The sequence below is a fragment of the Acinonyx jubatus genome, chromosome A1 (assembly GCF_027475565.1).
Source record: "Acinonyx jubatus isolate Ajub_Pintada_27869175 chromosome A1, VMU_Ajub_asm_v1.0, whole genome shotgun sequence".
Lineage (NCBI taxonomy): Eukaryota > Metazoa > Chordata > Mammalia > Carnivora > Felidae > Acinonyx > Acinonyx jubatus.
In genome coordinates this window covers 115,900,014-115,917,060 of record NC_069380.1, presented here as the reverse complement: position 1 = coordinate 115,917,060, position 17,047 = coordinate 115,900,014, and the positions used below count along the sequence as shown (strand labels likewise).

The window sequence follows — 17,047 nt, the reverse complement described above, 5'->3', positions numbered from 1 at the left end:
CTAGAGGAAAGAGGCGGCTTTCCCCTGTCAGTAGCTGTGATGGTGACGTTGTACACAGGGGTCTTCTCCCGGTCCAGGGCCCCATCTGTTACAAGTTTGTAGTAATTATTGGCAGAAGATTCAATTCTAAAAGGAACTTTTTCTTTTATGAGGCATGTGACCTCTCCATTTTCTCCCGAATCTTTGTCATATGTTTTGAACAGAGCAATCACCATCCCCTGTTCTGTGTCCTCAGTTATGGAACTTGACACCGAAGTGAAAATGACCTCTGGGGCATTGTCATTCTCATCTAAAATTTCTATTATAATTTTACATTCAGTGGCCATGCCTCCACCATCCTTGGCTTCTATACTCATGGTATAACTACTACTGTTTTCAAAGTCTATAGGACCTTTGGATTTAATTTCTCCACTTTGATGGTCAAGCATAAACATATTTCCAATATCTCTTACTGTTTTGAAGGAGTAGGTGATCTCTGCATTGATGCCCTCATCCTGGTCGATGGCTGTCACCTTTAGCACAGAGGTGCCTGAGGGCAAGTTCTCTGGAAGGTTAACTTTGTACACATCCTGACTGAACACTGGGGGGTTATCATTGGCATCGGTGACCTCAATCTTGATTTGAACGGTGCCACTTCGGACTGGGTCACCTCCATCCACTGCGGTCAGGACCAGAAGATGGGAGCTCTGATGTTCCCGGTCCAGCGGCTTCTCCAATATTAATTCTGGGGCATTCTTGCCTTCGGTCTTATCCTTCACCATCAGAGAGAAATACTCATTATAGCTGAGTTGGTAATTCTGGAGAGAGTTAGGTCCTACATCTGCATCTATAGCAGATTCCAAACCAAATCAAGTTCCAAGAATTGCAAGTTCATTGATTTTTAAAACAATGCTATTTTGGGGGAAATAAGGTGGATTGTCATTTATATCTTCTATCCTCACAGATATGTGAAAAACATTTAGAGGATTATCTGCCATAATCTCTAAGGGCAGGACACACAGAGGGTTTGGGGGACAGAGCAACTCCCTATCTATTCTGTCACTCACAAGTATGTTGCCATTCTCTGTGTTCACGGTAAAGTATTGTTTCTCTGCACTAACTCTGAAGTTGCGGGTCAATAAATCCTGTACATGCAGCCCCAGGTCTTCAGCAAGGTTTCCTACCACTGAGCCCCTGGCCATTTCTTCCGGAATAGAGTAGCGGATCTGCTCAGAGAGCCCCCCACAGAACAAAGGCAGCAGGAAGGGAAAGAGTACTTGCTGCTGCCGGGTATAGCTCCTCTGCTTCGCCCTAGTTCCCATCCTTTTCTGCGCTGCCACAGCCTCTGATGTTAAGAGAAGATGCTTTACAAATTGTGTTTAAAATAGTTACTGCCAATATGTAGAAAACTCAATGTCTTCAGTTTCAAGGCATCCCAATCTGTATTCCAAAATCATTTGCTGAGCAGAGAGTCTATGTGTGGGCTTCATCTCCTTTCAGACTTGCTTCCGTGACTGCGCAGAAAATCACTTAGGTAGATCATGGACTCCTGCTCTTGCAGCGCATTGGCCAACAGCGGTGCTCAGAGTCTACTTAGAAAATTGCAGTCCAAAGCCTTGCAAACAATGGGATTTGCTATTCCATCAGATTTGTTGGACTCAGGTATACAGAACAAGGCAATATATGAGTTTTGGATGTGTCTCTTTTCCAGTGTTTACTACCAAAGAAGATTCATTAGAGATTTGATTCTATAGAAGAGCCATTAACCAAGTATGAGAAAAGTTTATCTTCTTCTAATCAGAGGCAATGCACATACTGGAAGAACAGAGCCAAGTCTTCTCTCCAGATTTAGAACATAGACCACATGGTAAAAGAGCCTCACCAAGTGATATGGGGAAATTTTTGCAGCCATGAACTAACCCCCAGTATTATTTTCAATCTGATTTGCAGATAATTTTCCTCCTAATTTTTCCAGAGGAAACTGGAGGAGAGCTCAAATCTATACAGGACATACTCAGGAGGAGGTTGACCAAAGATATATAGTTTTCCTTGCTCCTTATAAAAGAAATTTTTTAAAAGGATTATCAAGTGTTTTACACTTTCACCATAACAATATAAAAGTATACCCTAGTAGGTACCATAGGAATTTAATGACATGCAAAACGTGGAGTGTTTTATTTTTATCCTTCTATTTAACTGGACCACATGTTGTACCTTAATAGAAGTTTATCACTACCTCTGAATCAAAATAACCATCTTCTTAATCTCAAGTTTCAAAGGTAACCTTTCCTTTTGTTCTCCAAGATTTTGGTTGCCAGCTCCTAACTGTTCAGACTATGTTTTATATATATATACATACATACATATATATATATGTATATATATATATATATATATATATATATATATATATATGGAACAACCTCCCTCTCCCACAAAATAACTCATGTCCTTTTATTTGTCTGCTTTCAATTCAAGTAAAATGCCTCAAGTCTGTTTTCTTTTTTAACTTTATTTATTTTTGAGAGAGAGAGAGCACCCACATGTGAGTGGGGGAGGGTCAGAGAGCGAGAAGGAGAGAGAGAGAATCTCAAGAAGTCTCCATGCTGTCGTGGGGTTCGATCCTATGGACCATGAGATCGTGACCAGAGCTGAAACCAAGAGTGAGATGCTCCAATTAGGCCACCCAGGGCACTCCAAATCTGTTTTCTCAGTTTGGAATTCCACAGGCATAAATTTTATCCCTACATGCTTGAAACACTCTAAAATTTTTCTTGACATCAAGAATGTCAAGCATCTGTTGCAGGATATCCCTTTCCTACAGTTGAAATTCTTTTTGCCAAAATATTAGAAACTCAATTATAGCTAAATACATTAAGGTCAATTCCTAAATGAGAAAAGAAAACTTGAAAGGGAACATGAATATGTTAATAGCCTGGGCCAAATATCTATAAGTGGTATGAGAGTGCTGAGCTGAATTGAGTATGGAGATGATTCCTGTGTTCAAATATCTTCAGTAAGTCTCCTTTCCTCACTTGACTTCCCTATGCAGTGTTTCAGAAAACACATGTCATTAGGTAACTACCAGGGTTTCAATAACAAGTTGGTTCTGAATATACTTATATATATTACAAAATGAGTTTTCAAAGGAAATAAAAAAGGAATCCATGACTCATAGGCATATTGAAAACACACAACAACAAAAAGGAAACACCAAATGGGAATACCAGATAAATCAGTCTCATAAAGTCCAAATATTCACAAACTATTTCACATTAGTATATCTGAAAAATGTAAGCATGTTTAGCCAATTTGAAAATAACTTTTTGAGAAGCACTGGATCAAAATTATTTCTGCAGGTGAATTTACTACATTAAGAAATCTTAAACACACACACACACACTAAAGTACAAGTAAAAGAATAAAAGAAAATAATACCAGTTCAACAATTCAACTATTTCTTCAGAACAATCAAATGACTTCATGGTAGAAACAGAAAATATGTGTAGAACTTAAGAAAAAAGGTGTACTCTACATTTCCTCTCCCAAAAGAATCTAGTAGTAAAAAGGCAATCAGTATATCTGTTTTGGTAATATAAATAAATTACACAAAGTTGAAATAATCAACATAATTGAAACATATTACCACTCATCAAAACTCAAAATAGAATTTTCATGCTCAGAGCCAAGCTTACATGTGTGAACACTTACATGTAAATGTTGTATATATGTGTATATAGATAAGGAAAAGAGCTACAGAGTGTATGCCGTTGAATCAACATGATCAAATTTGAACATTAGAAATAAAGCAAATAGTGGTAGAATTTAATTATAAATAAATGGAGGCAATGTGAAATTGTAATAGGCAAATAAAAAAATTGTGAATCATTAATTTGAATCCTAACCAGTTCATTGATAGCCACAAACACTGATGATAGAAAAATATTACTAAAATTTAACTTATTATAAAGCAAGCCATGGTAGCTGAACTAGACCTTTAGAATCAAAAGAAAATATGCCAGAGGAGTGGAAAAACCTTTTCTGAAAAATGATGGTAATTTGTTGAAAGATAAAATAGAGGAACTCATATGTATTGCTCTAAACATGTATGAACTGAATATATCCCCCCACCAGAAATATGTTTTTAAGCCACTTAAAAGACTTGCACAGAGATAGCAACAACTGGGAGGTAGGTAATAAATCTCACCTGATTATTCTTGGAGTCAAATTTGCCTAAACCAGCAGCTGAATCTTCAGCTATCAAGAGTGGCTCGCTTTTCTCACAGCTGTCATGACTAATAAGCATGTCCGCATAGTTGGGCTGAGGGAAGATCACGTGACTCCTCCGAGAGTCCGCCGTGAGGGAGACCTCTTGGGAATAGGTCTGCAGGAAAGCTTGCACCCCGTCCACGCCCACAAAGTGCGAGGTAGGCATGCCAACCAAACTGCCTCCTGAAGCCTGGAGCAGACGTGTCGCGTGCCAGTGCCTCAGTCTGAGCGCCAGCAGCACAATCACAAACGCGAGGAAGACGCAGGAGACAACTGCCACCGCCACCACTAGGTAGAGTGTGAGGCCAGAATCATGGGGATTGGCAGAAGACTCGAAGCTGCTTAGGTCAGCCAGGACATCTGGGATACTGTCAGCCACGGCCACGGTGAGCGTGACGGTGGCCGAGAGAGGGGGCTGGCCATGGTCCTGCACCACCACCACCAGGCTCTGCTTGAGCGCATCTCTGTCCAGCAGGGCCCGTGCTGTGCGCACCTCGCCCGTGTGCAGCCCCACCGCGAAGAGCCCTGGCTCGCTGGCCTTGAGCAGGCGGTAGGACAGCCAGGCATTCTGGCCAGAGTCTCTGTCCACCGCCACTACCTTGGTCACCAGGTAGCCAGGCTCAGCTGACCTGGGCGCCAGCTCCACACCAGTGGAACCATCGGTTGGGAGGGTGGGGTGCAGGATCTCTGGCACATTGTCATTCTGGTCCAGCACGAATATGCTCACAGAAACATTGCTGCTGAGTGGCGGGTTCCCACCGTCCAGTGCTGTCACCCACACTTGCAGGTCACGGAACTGTTCATAGTCAAAAGAGCGCAGTGCATATAGGGTGCCAGTGTCTGAGTTGATGGAGACATAGGAGGATAAAGGTGCTCCCTGCAGGGTATCCTCCACTAGGGAATAAGTGACCCGGGAGTTCTCATTGCTGTCCAGGTCAAGTGCCATCACTGAGAAGAAGGAAGCTCCTCTGGGGTTGTTTTCAGGAATGTAGACGGAGTAAGAGGAGTCAGCAAAAGTGGGTGGGTTATCATTGTCATCTGCTACATTCAGTGAAATGTGAGTTTCTGTAGACAAGGGTGGATGTCCCTGATCTGTGGCTATCAAGGTTATATTATAGCTGTGGACCTGCTCCCTGTCCAGCACTCTGTTTGTTATCAATTTGTAGTAATTTCCATAAGTCTTTTCTAATTTAAAAGGCAGACTGTTAGGAATGAAACATGAGACTTGACCATTTTCTCCAGAGTCTTGATCTTGCACATTTAGAAGAGCAATAACTGTACCTGGAGGAGAGTTTTCCAGCACTGAATTAGTAGAAGATGTGATAGTTATTTCTGGAGCATTATCATTCACATCCACAACTGTGATCAATATCTTAGCAGTGGTCGAGAGACCTCCACCATCTTGGCCTTGAATTTCCATCTCATAAAATCTAGATTTCTCAAAATCCAGAGACCCTCGTATTAAAACTTCTCCAGTTTGAGAATCCAACTGGAATATTTCAGAAGCTTTGCTTTCCATATTCCGGAATGAAAACACCACTTCCCCATTGATTCCCTCATCTGGATCAGTTGCATTTACCATGAGAACCCGAGTTCCAGAGCTGAGGTTTTCAGGAATACTCACTTGATATACAGACTGTGTAAACTTTGGTATATGGTCATTTACATCGAGGACCACTACACGAATGGCAACAGCACCCTGTTGGATGGGATCTCCTCCATCGAAAGCTGTGAGGAGGAGATGGTGAGCAGCCTCCTTTTCCCGGTCCAAACTCCCCTCCAGCACTAGTTCAGGATTCTTGGCCCCATCCATCCCGCCTCGCATTTGCAAGTAGAAGTAACTATTAGGATTGAGCTGGTAGCGCTGGAGAGAGTTCATTCCTACATCTGGATCCCTAGCGTTAGGAAGGGGAAATCTCGATCCTGGAGTTGCGTGCTCACTGACTTTTATCTCTATTTCTGCCTCCTGGAAGCTGGGGGCGTTATCATTAACATCCATTATTTCCACCTCCACTCCGTAAATCTTCAGGGTATCTTCCACAAGTATCTCTATATTTAAAAAACAGGAGGACAGTGTCTCACAGAGCTCCTCCCGGTCTAACCTACCTGCAGTGATCAAGCTGCCACTTCGCGGATCCAGAGCGAAAAGCTGCATCCTGCCTCTGGAGATGATGCGGACTCGGCGTTCCGCCAGCTCCCAGGGTTCCAGCCCCAGGTCCTTGGAAATATTGCCCACGAAGAAGCCTTTATCTGTCTCTTCGGGCACCGAGTATTGGATGTGCCCTGCCCCAGACTCCTGTAGCGTCCTCAGGAAAATGTATAGTAGGATCAGCCCGCTGCGGTCCAGAAACAGTAGCCGATTCCCCATGGCAGTAAGCTGAGCTTATATTCCCTGGTTTCTTGGGCTGTTTTGTTCTGAATCAGCTTATATATCTACCAAGTTCAAGGATGACTGCATCCAGAATATATTAGAGAGAGAACTACTTTAAGTTTCCAGCATCAGGATCTGTGAGTATCCATGTTACTCTGCTTTGTGTTGTAGAGATGGGGGAGGGAGGGAAGGCAGCTTGCAGCTTCCCATTCCCTGATTGGTGAAGAGCGGCGCCTAGAGCCAAATCTTATTATTGCAACGAGTAAGAAAAGCCCAACTTAATGTGTCTGTTCCAGAAGTTATTACACACCTCTTCAAGAATTACACATATTTGTAAAACTGAAAACTGCACAAAACAAAGGGTTGTATAATGTGATGTTGAAGGTTTACCAAGAGCATTTAATAAAAGGAATAATTATTAAAAGGGATTGTTAATTTTAAAAAATGTTTTCAAATACTATAGGAACTGAACAACTGCAAGTTAGACTTGCTTTCTATTGATTTTTACCAACTGAAGGGAACAGTATTTATGGATGTGGAACTAGCTCGGTTCCAAAAAAATCATCAGAGCGCATGACTAAAATTCTTACCAATATTTCTTTATTGAGTAAAAGATGAAACATTTGAGAAAATTTGGATGACATTAGGCTGTCATTTTAAAAATTACCATGATATAAAAAAATAGAATTGTGTTCCATATCCTTAAATAAGAAGTATTCTCTTTCATGAAAAATTTGCTTGAGATTTCTATATATTCTACCTTAAATTGCATAGTAGAATGACTGCAGCACCGTAAACTTTAGTCTAAACTGTGATACCAATAGGTTTGACCTAGATTTATTTTAGGAATTTTATCAAGAGATTGAATCTAGAATCATTACTTGTATTTATTTATTTTTAAAAATTTTTTAATGTTTATTCATTTTTGAGAGACAGAGACAGAGCACAAGCAGGTGCAGGGCATAGAGACAGGGAAACACAGAATCAGAAGCAGGCTCTAGGCTCTGAGCTGTCAGCACAGAGCCCAATGCAGGGCTTTATTCCAACTCACGAACTGTGAGATCATGACCTGAGCCGAAGTCAGATGCTTAACTGACTGAGCCACCCAGGCACCCCTATTAATTTATTTTTAAGTAAGCTCTACGCCCAAAGTGGGGTTTGAAATCACAACTCTGAGATCAAGAGTCACATGCTCTACCAACTGAGCCAGCCAGGCACCCCTTAATCTAGAATCTTTAAACAACAATGCTCCATTGGAATACACTGGCATTAGAATATAAAAAGCATTATTTTAAATACTTACCTGTTTTAAAGTTTTCTTATCTGCTTCAACACTAGGAGTTAAAATGCTAGTCATTAGTCCCGAAGGGCTATCTTTGTTGAGAATATCTTGTGTGGCTGGAAAATGATCAACAGATGTGAGAAAATTAAATTCCGGATTAGTTTGATCCCCAGGCACACAAAAATTATAGGCATAGGGTAATGTTCCTTCACTGTAGTTGGCGGTAATCTCGGGTCCAGACTTGGAACACCGAACAGACCCAAAGCAGCTCTCTGGGGCGTGGCTGGAAGAGCTTCGCAGGCGCAGGGCCACCGCCAGAATCACCGCAAGGAGGAAGAGCACCGAGATCAAGGCCAAAGCCACCACCAGGTAAAACTGCAGCTCGGCCTGGGGGTCAGAGGGCTCCGGGCGGTCGCTGACATCCGGCAGTACTTCTTGGAGGCTGTCGGCGAAAACCAGGTGCAGCGTGGCGGTGGCAGAGAGGGGCGGCTGTCCCCCGTCCCGCACGGCGACCAGCAGGCGCTGGCGGGCCGCGTCCCTGTCGCCCAAAGCACGCGCGGTGCGCACCTCGCCCGTGCGCAGCCCCAGGCTGAAGAGTCCGGGCTCGCTGGCCTGCAGCACGTGGTACGACAGCCACGCATTGTGTCCCGAGTCGGCGTCCACCGCCACCACCTTGGTGACCAGGTAGCCGGGCTGCGCGGCGCGCGGCACCGTGTCGAAGAGCGCCGAGCCGTCGGGCCCCAGCGCCGGGTACAGCACCCTAGGCGCGTTGTCGTTGCGGTCGCCCACCAACACGCGCAGGCTCACGTTGGCGCTGAGCGCGGGCGAGCCCTGGTCGCGGGCCTGCACCGTCAGCTCGAAGGCGCGCAGCTGCTCGTGGTCGAAGGCGCGCTGCGCGAACACCACGCCGCTCTGCGCGCTCACGGACACGTAGGACGCCAGCGCCCGTGGCTCCAGGTCGCTGGCCACGATGGAGTAGGACACGCGGCCGTTGGGCCCTAGGTCGGGGTCGGAGGCGCTGACTTGGGCGATGGAGGCTCCTGGAGGGTTATTCTCAGCCACGTGGACCACATAGGAGGCCTGGTGGAAAATCGGTGTGTTGTCATTGACATCGGTGATGTGCAAGGTGATGGTAGTGCTGGAGGAGAGGGGCGGAATGCCCCTGTCAGTGGCTGTGATGGTGACGTTGTATTCCGGAGTCTGTTCTCGGTCTAGGGGTCCATCTGTTACCAGCTTGTAGTAATTATTAGATGAAGAATGAATCTTAAATGGAATATCTCTACTTAAGTTACAAATGACTTCTCCGTTTTCCCCAGAATCCTGGTCCTGTGTTTTGAAGAGAACAACAACCATTCCTGGATGGGAATCCTCCAAAATTTGATCAGAGAGAGAAGTAATGATTATTTCAGGGATGTTGTCGTTTTCATCTAGAACTTCTATGATTACTTTACACTGGGTAGAGAGGGATCCTCGGTCCTTCGCTTCTACATCCATGGTATATCTTTCTACTTCTTCGAAATCCAAGGGTTGCTGAGTTATAATGTTTCCTGTGGCAGAATCCAGAGAGAACACATGCTGGGCTTTATTAGCCATACCAAGGAATGAGTAGGTGATCTCCGCGTTGAAGCCTTCGTCTTGGTCAGTGGCACTCACCTGCACCACTGAGGTGCCTGGGGGTACACCTTCATGAAGACTGACCCTATACATATCTTGGCTGAACACCGGGGGGTTATCATTGGCATCCACCACCAGGATTCGGATCTGAGCTGTGCTGCTTCGTGGTGGATTTCCATTGTCAAATGCTGTCAGCACCAGATGATGAGAGCTTTGTGTTTCCCGGTCCAGGGTCTTCTTCAGTACTAATTCTGGATATTTGCCACCATCGGGATTGTCTTTCACCACCAAGGAGAAGTACTCATTAGGGCTTAACTGGTACTTGCTCAGTGAATTCGTACTAATATCAGGATCTTTTGCAGACTCAAGAATTGTTCCCATCCCTGGAGTGACAGATTCACTGATTTCTAAGTTTATTTCATCTTTATGGAACTGAGGGGCATGGTCGTTAATATCCTCAACAACCACAATGATATGAAAGATATTTAAAGGATTTTCCACCACGGCTTCCAACTGCAACTCACATCTTCTTCTCTCTTTGCATATCTGCTCCCGGTCTATTCGGTCCTTCACTAGTAAGTCCCCGCTCTCTGCGTCTACGTTGAAAAGCAGCTTCTCCGTGCTGACTCGCAGCTTCCTAGCTGACACGTCCAGGACACTGAGCCCGAGATCCTTGGCGAGGTTCCCCACCACCGAGCCCTTGGCCAGTTCCTCGGGAATCGAGTAGCGGATCGGCTCGCAGAGCGCGGGGTAGAACAAAGGTAGCAGGAAGGGAAACAGTACCTGCCGCCTGCCGGCTGGGCGCCTCTGAACGCAGCTCCCTCCCATTGCGCGCTCTAGTTCTCGCTGGGTCCCAGTCTTTCTAGCTAGAAAAAGTGCCCGCTATCGCACTGGTAGCATTAGGCCCAGAACATACAGAGCCTCCAGTCTTGGGGCTGGGAATCTGTGTGTGCTGGGCAGAGTCTGCGCGGCCAGAAGCCCCTGTGTGTATGGGGTTCCTTCACTCTGTGTTGTTGACTGCGCAGGAACACCCAGGCTAGAGGCTGAAGAATCCCGGGCGACAGCACTTGCCCTGTACTGGCCGACAGCGGCGCCCAGAGGCTTTGTGTGGAACCGCAATCTAGTTTTTCTATTTCAGGAAATCTTGTTAAAATGTAAGATAATAACAGCTAATATCCTAAATCTTATTTCTCATTGTTTTCATTCTCATCATGAAACGTGTTTCATATGGTAAAAATTATAATATGTTGTATATGTTAAAAATTTACATAGACTTTGAATAAGTAAAGTACTTCTTTCAAAATTCAAAAAAGCACAAAAGAATATAGAGTGTAAAGTAGCTCTTCCATCCCATGGCCCATTGCTATTCAGTTCTTGCATCCAGAGGTAATCACTGTTGTTCCTTTTAAAAGTAATTATCCACAAAGGTAAGTACTGAAAATAAGCAAAAATCTTTTTGTCTTCAATCGTAGCTTACATTTAGCTAGAAAGCATTAGTCCATCTCCCATATTTAGAAATTAGAAGGCTGTCATTCCCATAGTCATTACATTTATCTAGGGTGTTCTGTGCTGTTTTCAAATAATCATTAACATGATTTGGTCACAACAATTACCACGCCGAAAGAGTAGTTTTTTAAAAACCCTGTATTTTTCAGAACAGAATTATTTAGATATAGATGCGTAATAATTTTGACTCCCAAAGATAGATTTAAAATGACTTTCAATGACTTAAGTTAATAACTATGACCCTAAAGGATGTGCTCTCTTTCCATAGACCTATTGTTGAACAAATGTTGGATGACAATGAGAAAAATCATAGTCTCATAAATATTTTGAGACACATTAGGATATTTTTGGACTGAATGCTACCATATTGGTTTGGAAGAATACTAGTAATAAGTTAAAAGTAAGATATCAAACCAAATACATCGCCATCTTCACTAAAGTAAATGGCCACATCAGTAACTCTACTTACTGATTGTTTAGAATACTTCTGTGTACTTCTCTGCTTATATTCAGATCTCCCACAGAAATGACATTTCTTTCTTGACCTAGTTTATTTTGATTCTTAACGTCAGAATTTTCATAAATCCAGGTGGATCTTCTTTCTTCTATGTTACAAAGCCACTGAAATACCCTTGGAACTCATCTTTTGCTTCTGTTCTTAGGCACATGTACAAATGTTTTTTCTTATTTGGAGAATTTAACAAAAAATGCTGGCAGCATAACCCAAAATTTGCTTACTTTAACCTTCTATACGTTCTTTAGCATCCCTAGTGAGCAAGGAAAGTCAAATTAAAATGCTGTCTTCCACATAACAGTATGAAATTAGAATCACAAGCAAAAAGGATGCTACACTGTTACAGGGTGTCTAGGTAGCTCAGTCCGTTAAGCATCTGACTTTTGATTTTGGCTCAGATCATGATCTTTCAGTTCGTGGGCCTGAGCCCCATGTGTTCTGTGTTGGGCTCTGCACTGACAGCATGGAGCCTGCTTGGGATTCTCTCTCCCTCTCTCTCTGCCCCTCCAATGCATGCGCTTTCTCTCAAAATAAATAAACTTTAAAAAAAGGATCCTAATGTATTGTTACCAATTATGATTACACTTGGAAAATTTTAAGCACACATTGTTAACAATTGTTAGTAGAATATTAATGAAAACCTTAAATCCTTCTAGGAAGTATATTCAACTGTAATTGTCACCGTAAGTTATATTTTGAAAAATAAAACCACAAAGGTGTATTGCTTTTCTCGTTGGGAAAAACAACACTGAGGAACCTGTTCACTGTTTCCAGTGAAGTTAATGGATTTGTCTCTGATATTCACCTATTTTACCAGACCTGCCTTCAAAACAAGAGCTAAGGTTGCCTAAGAGGCTAAAATTTTAGCATGTGGCCAAGAGAAGTGTACATAAATTGACAGACACTTATGGAGGTACTCTCAGGAACTGTCAGTACTGTACTCAACAAAACTATAAAGTAGAATGCTCTGCAAAATCGTAACAGCCTTGTGACCATAGGCCTTCATTGGAATTACGTGAATATTTACCAGAAAATAAAAACATATCAGTCTTAATAACAATCAAATTCTACTCTTCAATGTTTTAGCAAGAAACAAATATCATTGAAATGGAGGGAACAGTGAAAAAAATAAAGACCAAAATTTTCTATCATTATGCCAAACCTAAAAGTAAAACCAATTATAATTCTTAAAAGAAAAAGGGTAAAACCAGAACTCACTGGAACCAAAGGGTTATCTTCTACAGGTAACTTCAAATCATCTAACAAAGACAAAGGATCCTTTTTCTCAAAGCTCTCATGGCTAATGAGCATGTCGGCGTAGTTGGGCTCGGGGAAGATCGCGTGACTCTTCCGTGAGTCTGCTGTGAGGGAGACCTCATGGGAATACGTCTGCAGGAAAGCCCGCACCCCTTCCACGCCCACAAAGGGGGAGGTGGGCACACCCACTAGCCCGCCTCCTGAAGCTTGGAGCTGGTGCGATGTGTGCCAGCGCCTCAACCTGAGAGCCAGTAGCACAATGACAAAAGCGAGGAAGATGCAGGAAACTATGGCTACCGCCACGACCAGATATAGCATTAGACCTGAAGCTTCGGAGTCACGTGGAACTTCCAGACTGCCCAGGTCAGCCAGGACATCTGGGATGCTGTCAGCAATGGCCACAGTGAGTGTGACGGTGGCTGAGAGAGGGGGCTGGCCATGGTCCTGCACCGCCACAACCAGGCTCTGCTTGAGCGCATCTCTGTCCAGCAGGGCCCGTGCTGTGCGCACCTCGCCTGTGTGCAGCCCCACTGCGAAGAGCCCTGGTTCGCTGGCCTTGAGCAGGCGGTAGGACAGTCGGGCATTCTGACCTGAGTCTTTGTCCACTGCCACCACCTTAGTGACCAAATAGCCGGACTCTGAAGAACGGGGTGCCAGCTCCATTCCAGTGGAAGTGTCAGTGGGTAGGGTGGGGTACAGGATCTCTGGTGCATTGTCATTCTGGTCCAGCACAAATATGCTCACAGAAACATTGCTGCTGAGAGGTGGGTCCCCACTGTCAGTGGCAATCACCTGAATCTGTAGATCATGAAATTGCTCATAGTCGAAAGTTCGCAACGCATACAGGACTCCTGTGTCAGAGTTTATGGAGACGTAGGAGGATAGAGGTGCTTCCTGGAAAGTGTCTTCAGCTAGGGAGTAAATAACCTGAGCATTCTCTTTGCTGTCTGGGTCTAGTGCAGTCACAGACAAGATGGAGGCACCTCTGGGGTTGTTCTCCAGGATATAGGTGAAGTAGGAGATGTGGGAAAAAGTGGGTGGGTTGTCATTAATATCTGCCACTTGCACAGTGAAGTGAGTTTCTGTTAATAGGGGTGGATTTCCTCCATCTGTGGCTGTCACTGTGATATTGTAAGAGGATACCTGTTCCCTGTCAAGGGTTCTGTGTGTCACCAGTCTATAATAACCGTCAATGGATTTCTCTAACTTAAATGGTAGATTGCCTGATATGGAACAGGTGACCTGTCCATTCTGCCCAGAGTCTGGATCATGCACATTTAAAAGGGCTATAATAGTTCCCGGAGGTGAGTCTTCCATCAGGGGACTAAACAGAGATGTGATGGTCACCTCTGGATTGTTGTCATTTACATCTTCTACTGTAATCAATACTTTTGCCATTGCAAGATATGCTCCTCCATCTTCTGCTTGTATTTCTAATTCATAGAAATCTGTTTCTTCGTAGTCTAGATTTTCTGATAATTTTATTTCCCCAGTATTTTTGTTTAGTTGGAATTTCAACAATTTGTCAGGAACAAATTTTCGGAATGAATATGTGACTTCTCCATTGGCTCCTTCATCCCTGTCTGTGGCAGTGACTGTAAGCAGCTGTGTGCCCACAGGCAAGTTCTCCAGAACACTCACTCGGTATTCTGGCAAGGTAAAGACCGGTGCATTGTCATTTGTATCAAAGACGATCACACTGATGAGAACTGTACCAGATAGGAGAGGGTCACCCCCATCGGAGGCAGTAAGGACCAGGTGGTGTAGTGCCTCTTCCTCACGATCCAGGGCGTGCTTCAGTACCAGCTCCGGGTATTTGACACCACTGGCATGACTCTGAACTGCTAATGAGAAGTACTTATTGGAGCTGAGCTGGTAGCTCTGGAGGGAGTTCACACCCACGTCTGGATCAACAGCTTCCAGGAGAGGAAAACGCATTCCTGGAGCGACATTTTCATTAATTTTTACCTCTACATTTTCTGCTTGGAATTTTGGGGCATTATCGTTGACATCAGTTATTTCTATTTCTATCCCAAAAAGTTCCACCCTATCTTCCACAAGAATGTTAAAATTCACCAGACACCGTGCACTCTGACCACAGAGCTCCTCCCGGTCTATCCTGCCTGCGGTGACCAAACTGCCACTTCTCGGGTTCAGAGCGAAAAGCTGCGTCCTACCTCTGGAGACGATGCGGACTCCAGGCTCAGCCAGCTCCCAGGGCTCCAGCCCCAGGTCCTTGGAGATGTTGCCGACGAAGGAGCCTTTCTCTAACTCCTCAGGAACGGAGTAGCGGATCTGCCGGGCTTCAGCCTCCCATGACAAACCGAGGAAAAGACAGAACAAAACCAGCGCTTTGCGGTTGGAGTGGTTCCTTTTAGCAGCCATTGTTGTCTAGTCAAGGAATCCTCGCCAAGTAATCACTGGGCACGTTGTGTGTTTTAACGACTCCTTTTTCTTCCTCTGGCTGCTGGGAGCCTCTGTAGCCTACGCACCTCAAATTCTGGAGTGAGTTTCACTGCAACCCTGGAGCCGGTTTGTAGGAACTGAGGAGCTTTGGGTAGTCGGAGCCCTGAGAATCCGGATTGAGCGCTAGCTGCGTTTCTCTGGGAGAACAGCGGCGCTCAGAGTCCTGAGAAGTTACTGCACCCACTATGTGTGCAATGGAAAACACGGTACTCTTTGTTGGATCTTTCATTTTACTTTACAATATTTCTTTGGCTTCTCAACTGATATCCCTTAAGTCAACTACTACTTGTAGATTGCTTATTGGGTAGGATAAATGGAAAGTACTATAAAATATCAAATGAAAATAACTGGTCAAATATACATATTTGTAACACTTTCTGAGTAGAAACATACTCATTTCTAGCTATATTCACTTATAATTTTTATTTTAGCTTTAACTAATTGGCCAATTAATTAAATTTGTTGATGATTAACATTGTGTAAAAATTTTCAAAATATTCTTTTCTAAAATAGTTTTATTGAGCCTCCATGAACTGTTTTGAAAACAATGTGTTTTTTTATTGGAGGCATATATAATTAGAAGTTAATTTGACCTATTTAAATTAATGAAGTAACCACAAACTAAAAGGAGTATAACATGTCTGTGTGGTAATGGGAAGAAAAATATAAGAATTTCAAGCTACAATTTTTAAAAACAAAATAATGATGTAGGGTGTTTTTTTTTAAGTAAGTATTTACTCAAATGATCTGTTTTCATCAGAGCATTGATGCCCATACAAACAATCTCTTCTGGCACTTTGTATGGAAGCCCAAAGTGAAGTGGTTCAGACATCTTCAATTCTACTTGCCCATCAACCCAGCAGAAGTTCTCTCCCCAAAGGTGAGGAGTTTAGAGGTTCACATCTTTTATACAGAGAACAGGTTGTTCAGGACCATTTATGTCACTATGCCTCCAAAGTGTGGAACTTTTCAAAGATTTTATATTTTGTCTTCAAAGACTTTATATCAGACAATTAGAGACAGACTGAGTGCAAAAGGCAGTGACAGTTCATTTGCTTTCTTGGAAATTCATTCTTTTTCAATGTAGAGGAAAAAAGATTAGGAAAGAGTACAATTTGAGCTCCAAGAAAAGATAAATAAACATAAGAAGAAAGCCAGAAGAACCAAATGCTGAAGAGAAAAAATCCTCTAGGGTAGTTATTATTAAGTTCTGGGGAGCATAGAAACCTTGGCAATGGAAAACAAGTTTGACTCATCTCCCAAGGAAAATACGTATTTCTACAACTTTGCATAGAATTTCAGAAACTTTTCGATTTGTTCACCATCTCCCCTCAAATGCTTAGTTATTTTAATTATTAGAATAAATGAAGATACCTAAATATAGCCAGGATATTATTTACAATAAATGTTTCTTTGAAACAAGCACCTGCTTGAATATTTAATGAGTGGCTTAATATTATTATACTCAAAATATATAAGTAGAATATGGAAAATTCATCTTAAATCTTAACAAACTTGAGTAATTACTTATTAATTTATTCAGTAAGAAGCCACCGCCTGTTTTGCTAATCTGAGCTTGACTAGATATCGCCAATTTACTGACATTATTGCTGAATTATAGAGCACTTACAAACCAAGTAACTCTTGAAAAATATAATCTGCAAAAAGTAAATACTGAGACAAGGCGATTAGTTATGGATTTTCCAAATATGACTCATATTAAAAAATACAATAGTATGCCTCAAATAAGAGAAAACAATAGAATGTTTCAGAGGACACAAAAATGTAA

At 43.1% G+C, this 17,047-nt stretch overlaps 1 protein-coding gene across 17 annotated transcripts in view; it reads right to left on the bottom strand.

Moving 5' to 3' along the window:
* The window catches only part of LOC106967305 (protocadherin gamma-C4), a 174,863-nt gene that overhangs the window by 68,919 nt on the left and 88,897 nt on the right, over positions 1-17,047 (bottom strand). Inside the window, exons 1-2 of one of the 17 annotated variants that reach the window (XM_027043120.2) lie at positions 12,754-17,046; positions 10,341-11,084 (exon numbers count right to left, since the gene is read on the bottom strand). The exons of 13 other annotated variants lie outside the window; for them this stretch is intronic. In XM_027043120.2, coding sequence (XP_026898921.2) covers positions 11,070-11,084; positions 12,754-15,177 — 2,439 coding nt within the window. In that variant the 5' untranslated portion in view covers positions 15,178-17,046 and the 3' untranslated portion in view covers positions 10,341-11,069. 3 more of the 17 variants (XM_053222265.1, XM_053222279.1, XM_053222249.1) reach the window with 3 other exon arrangements.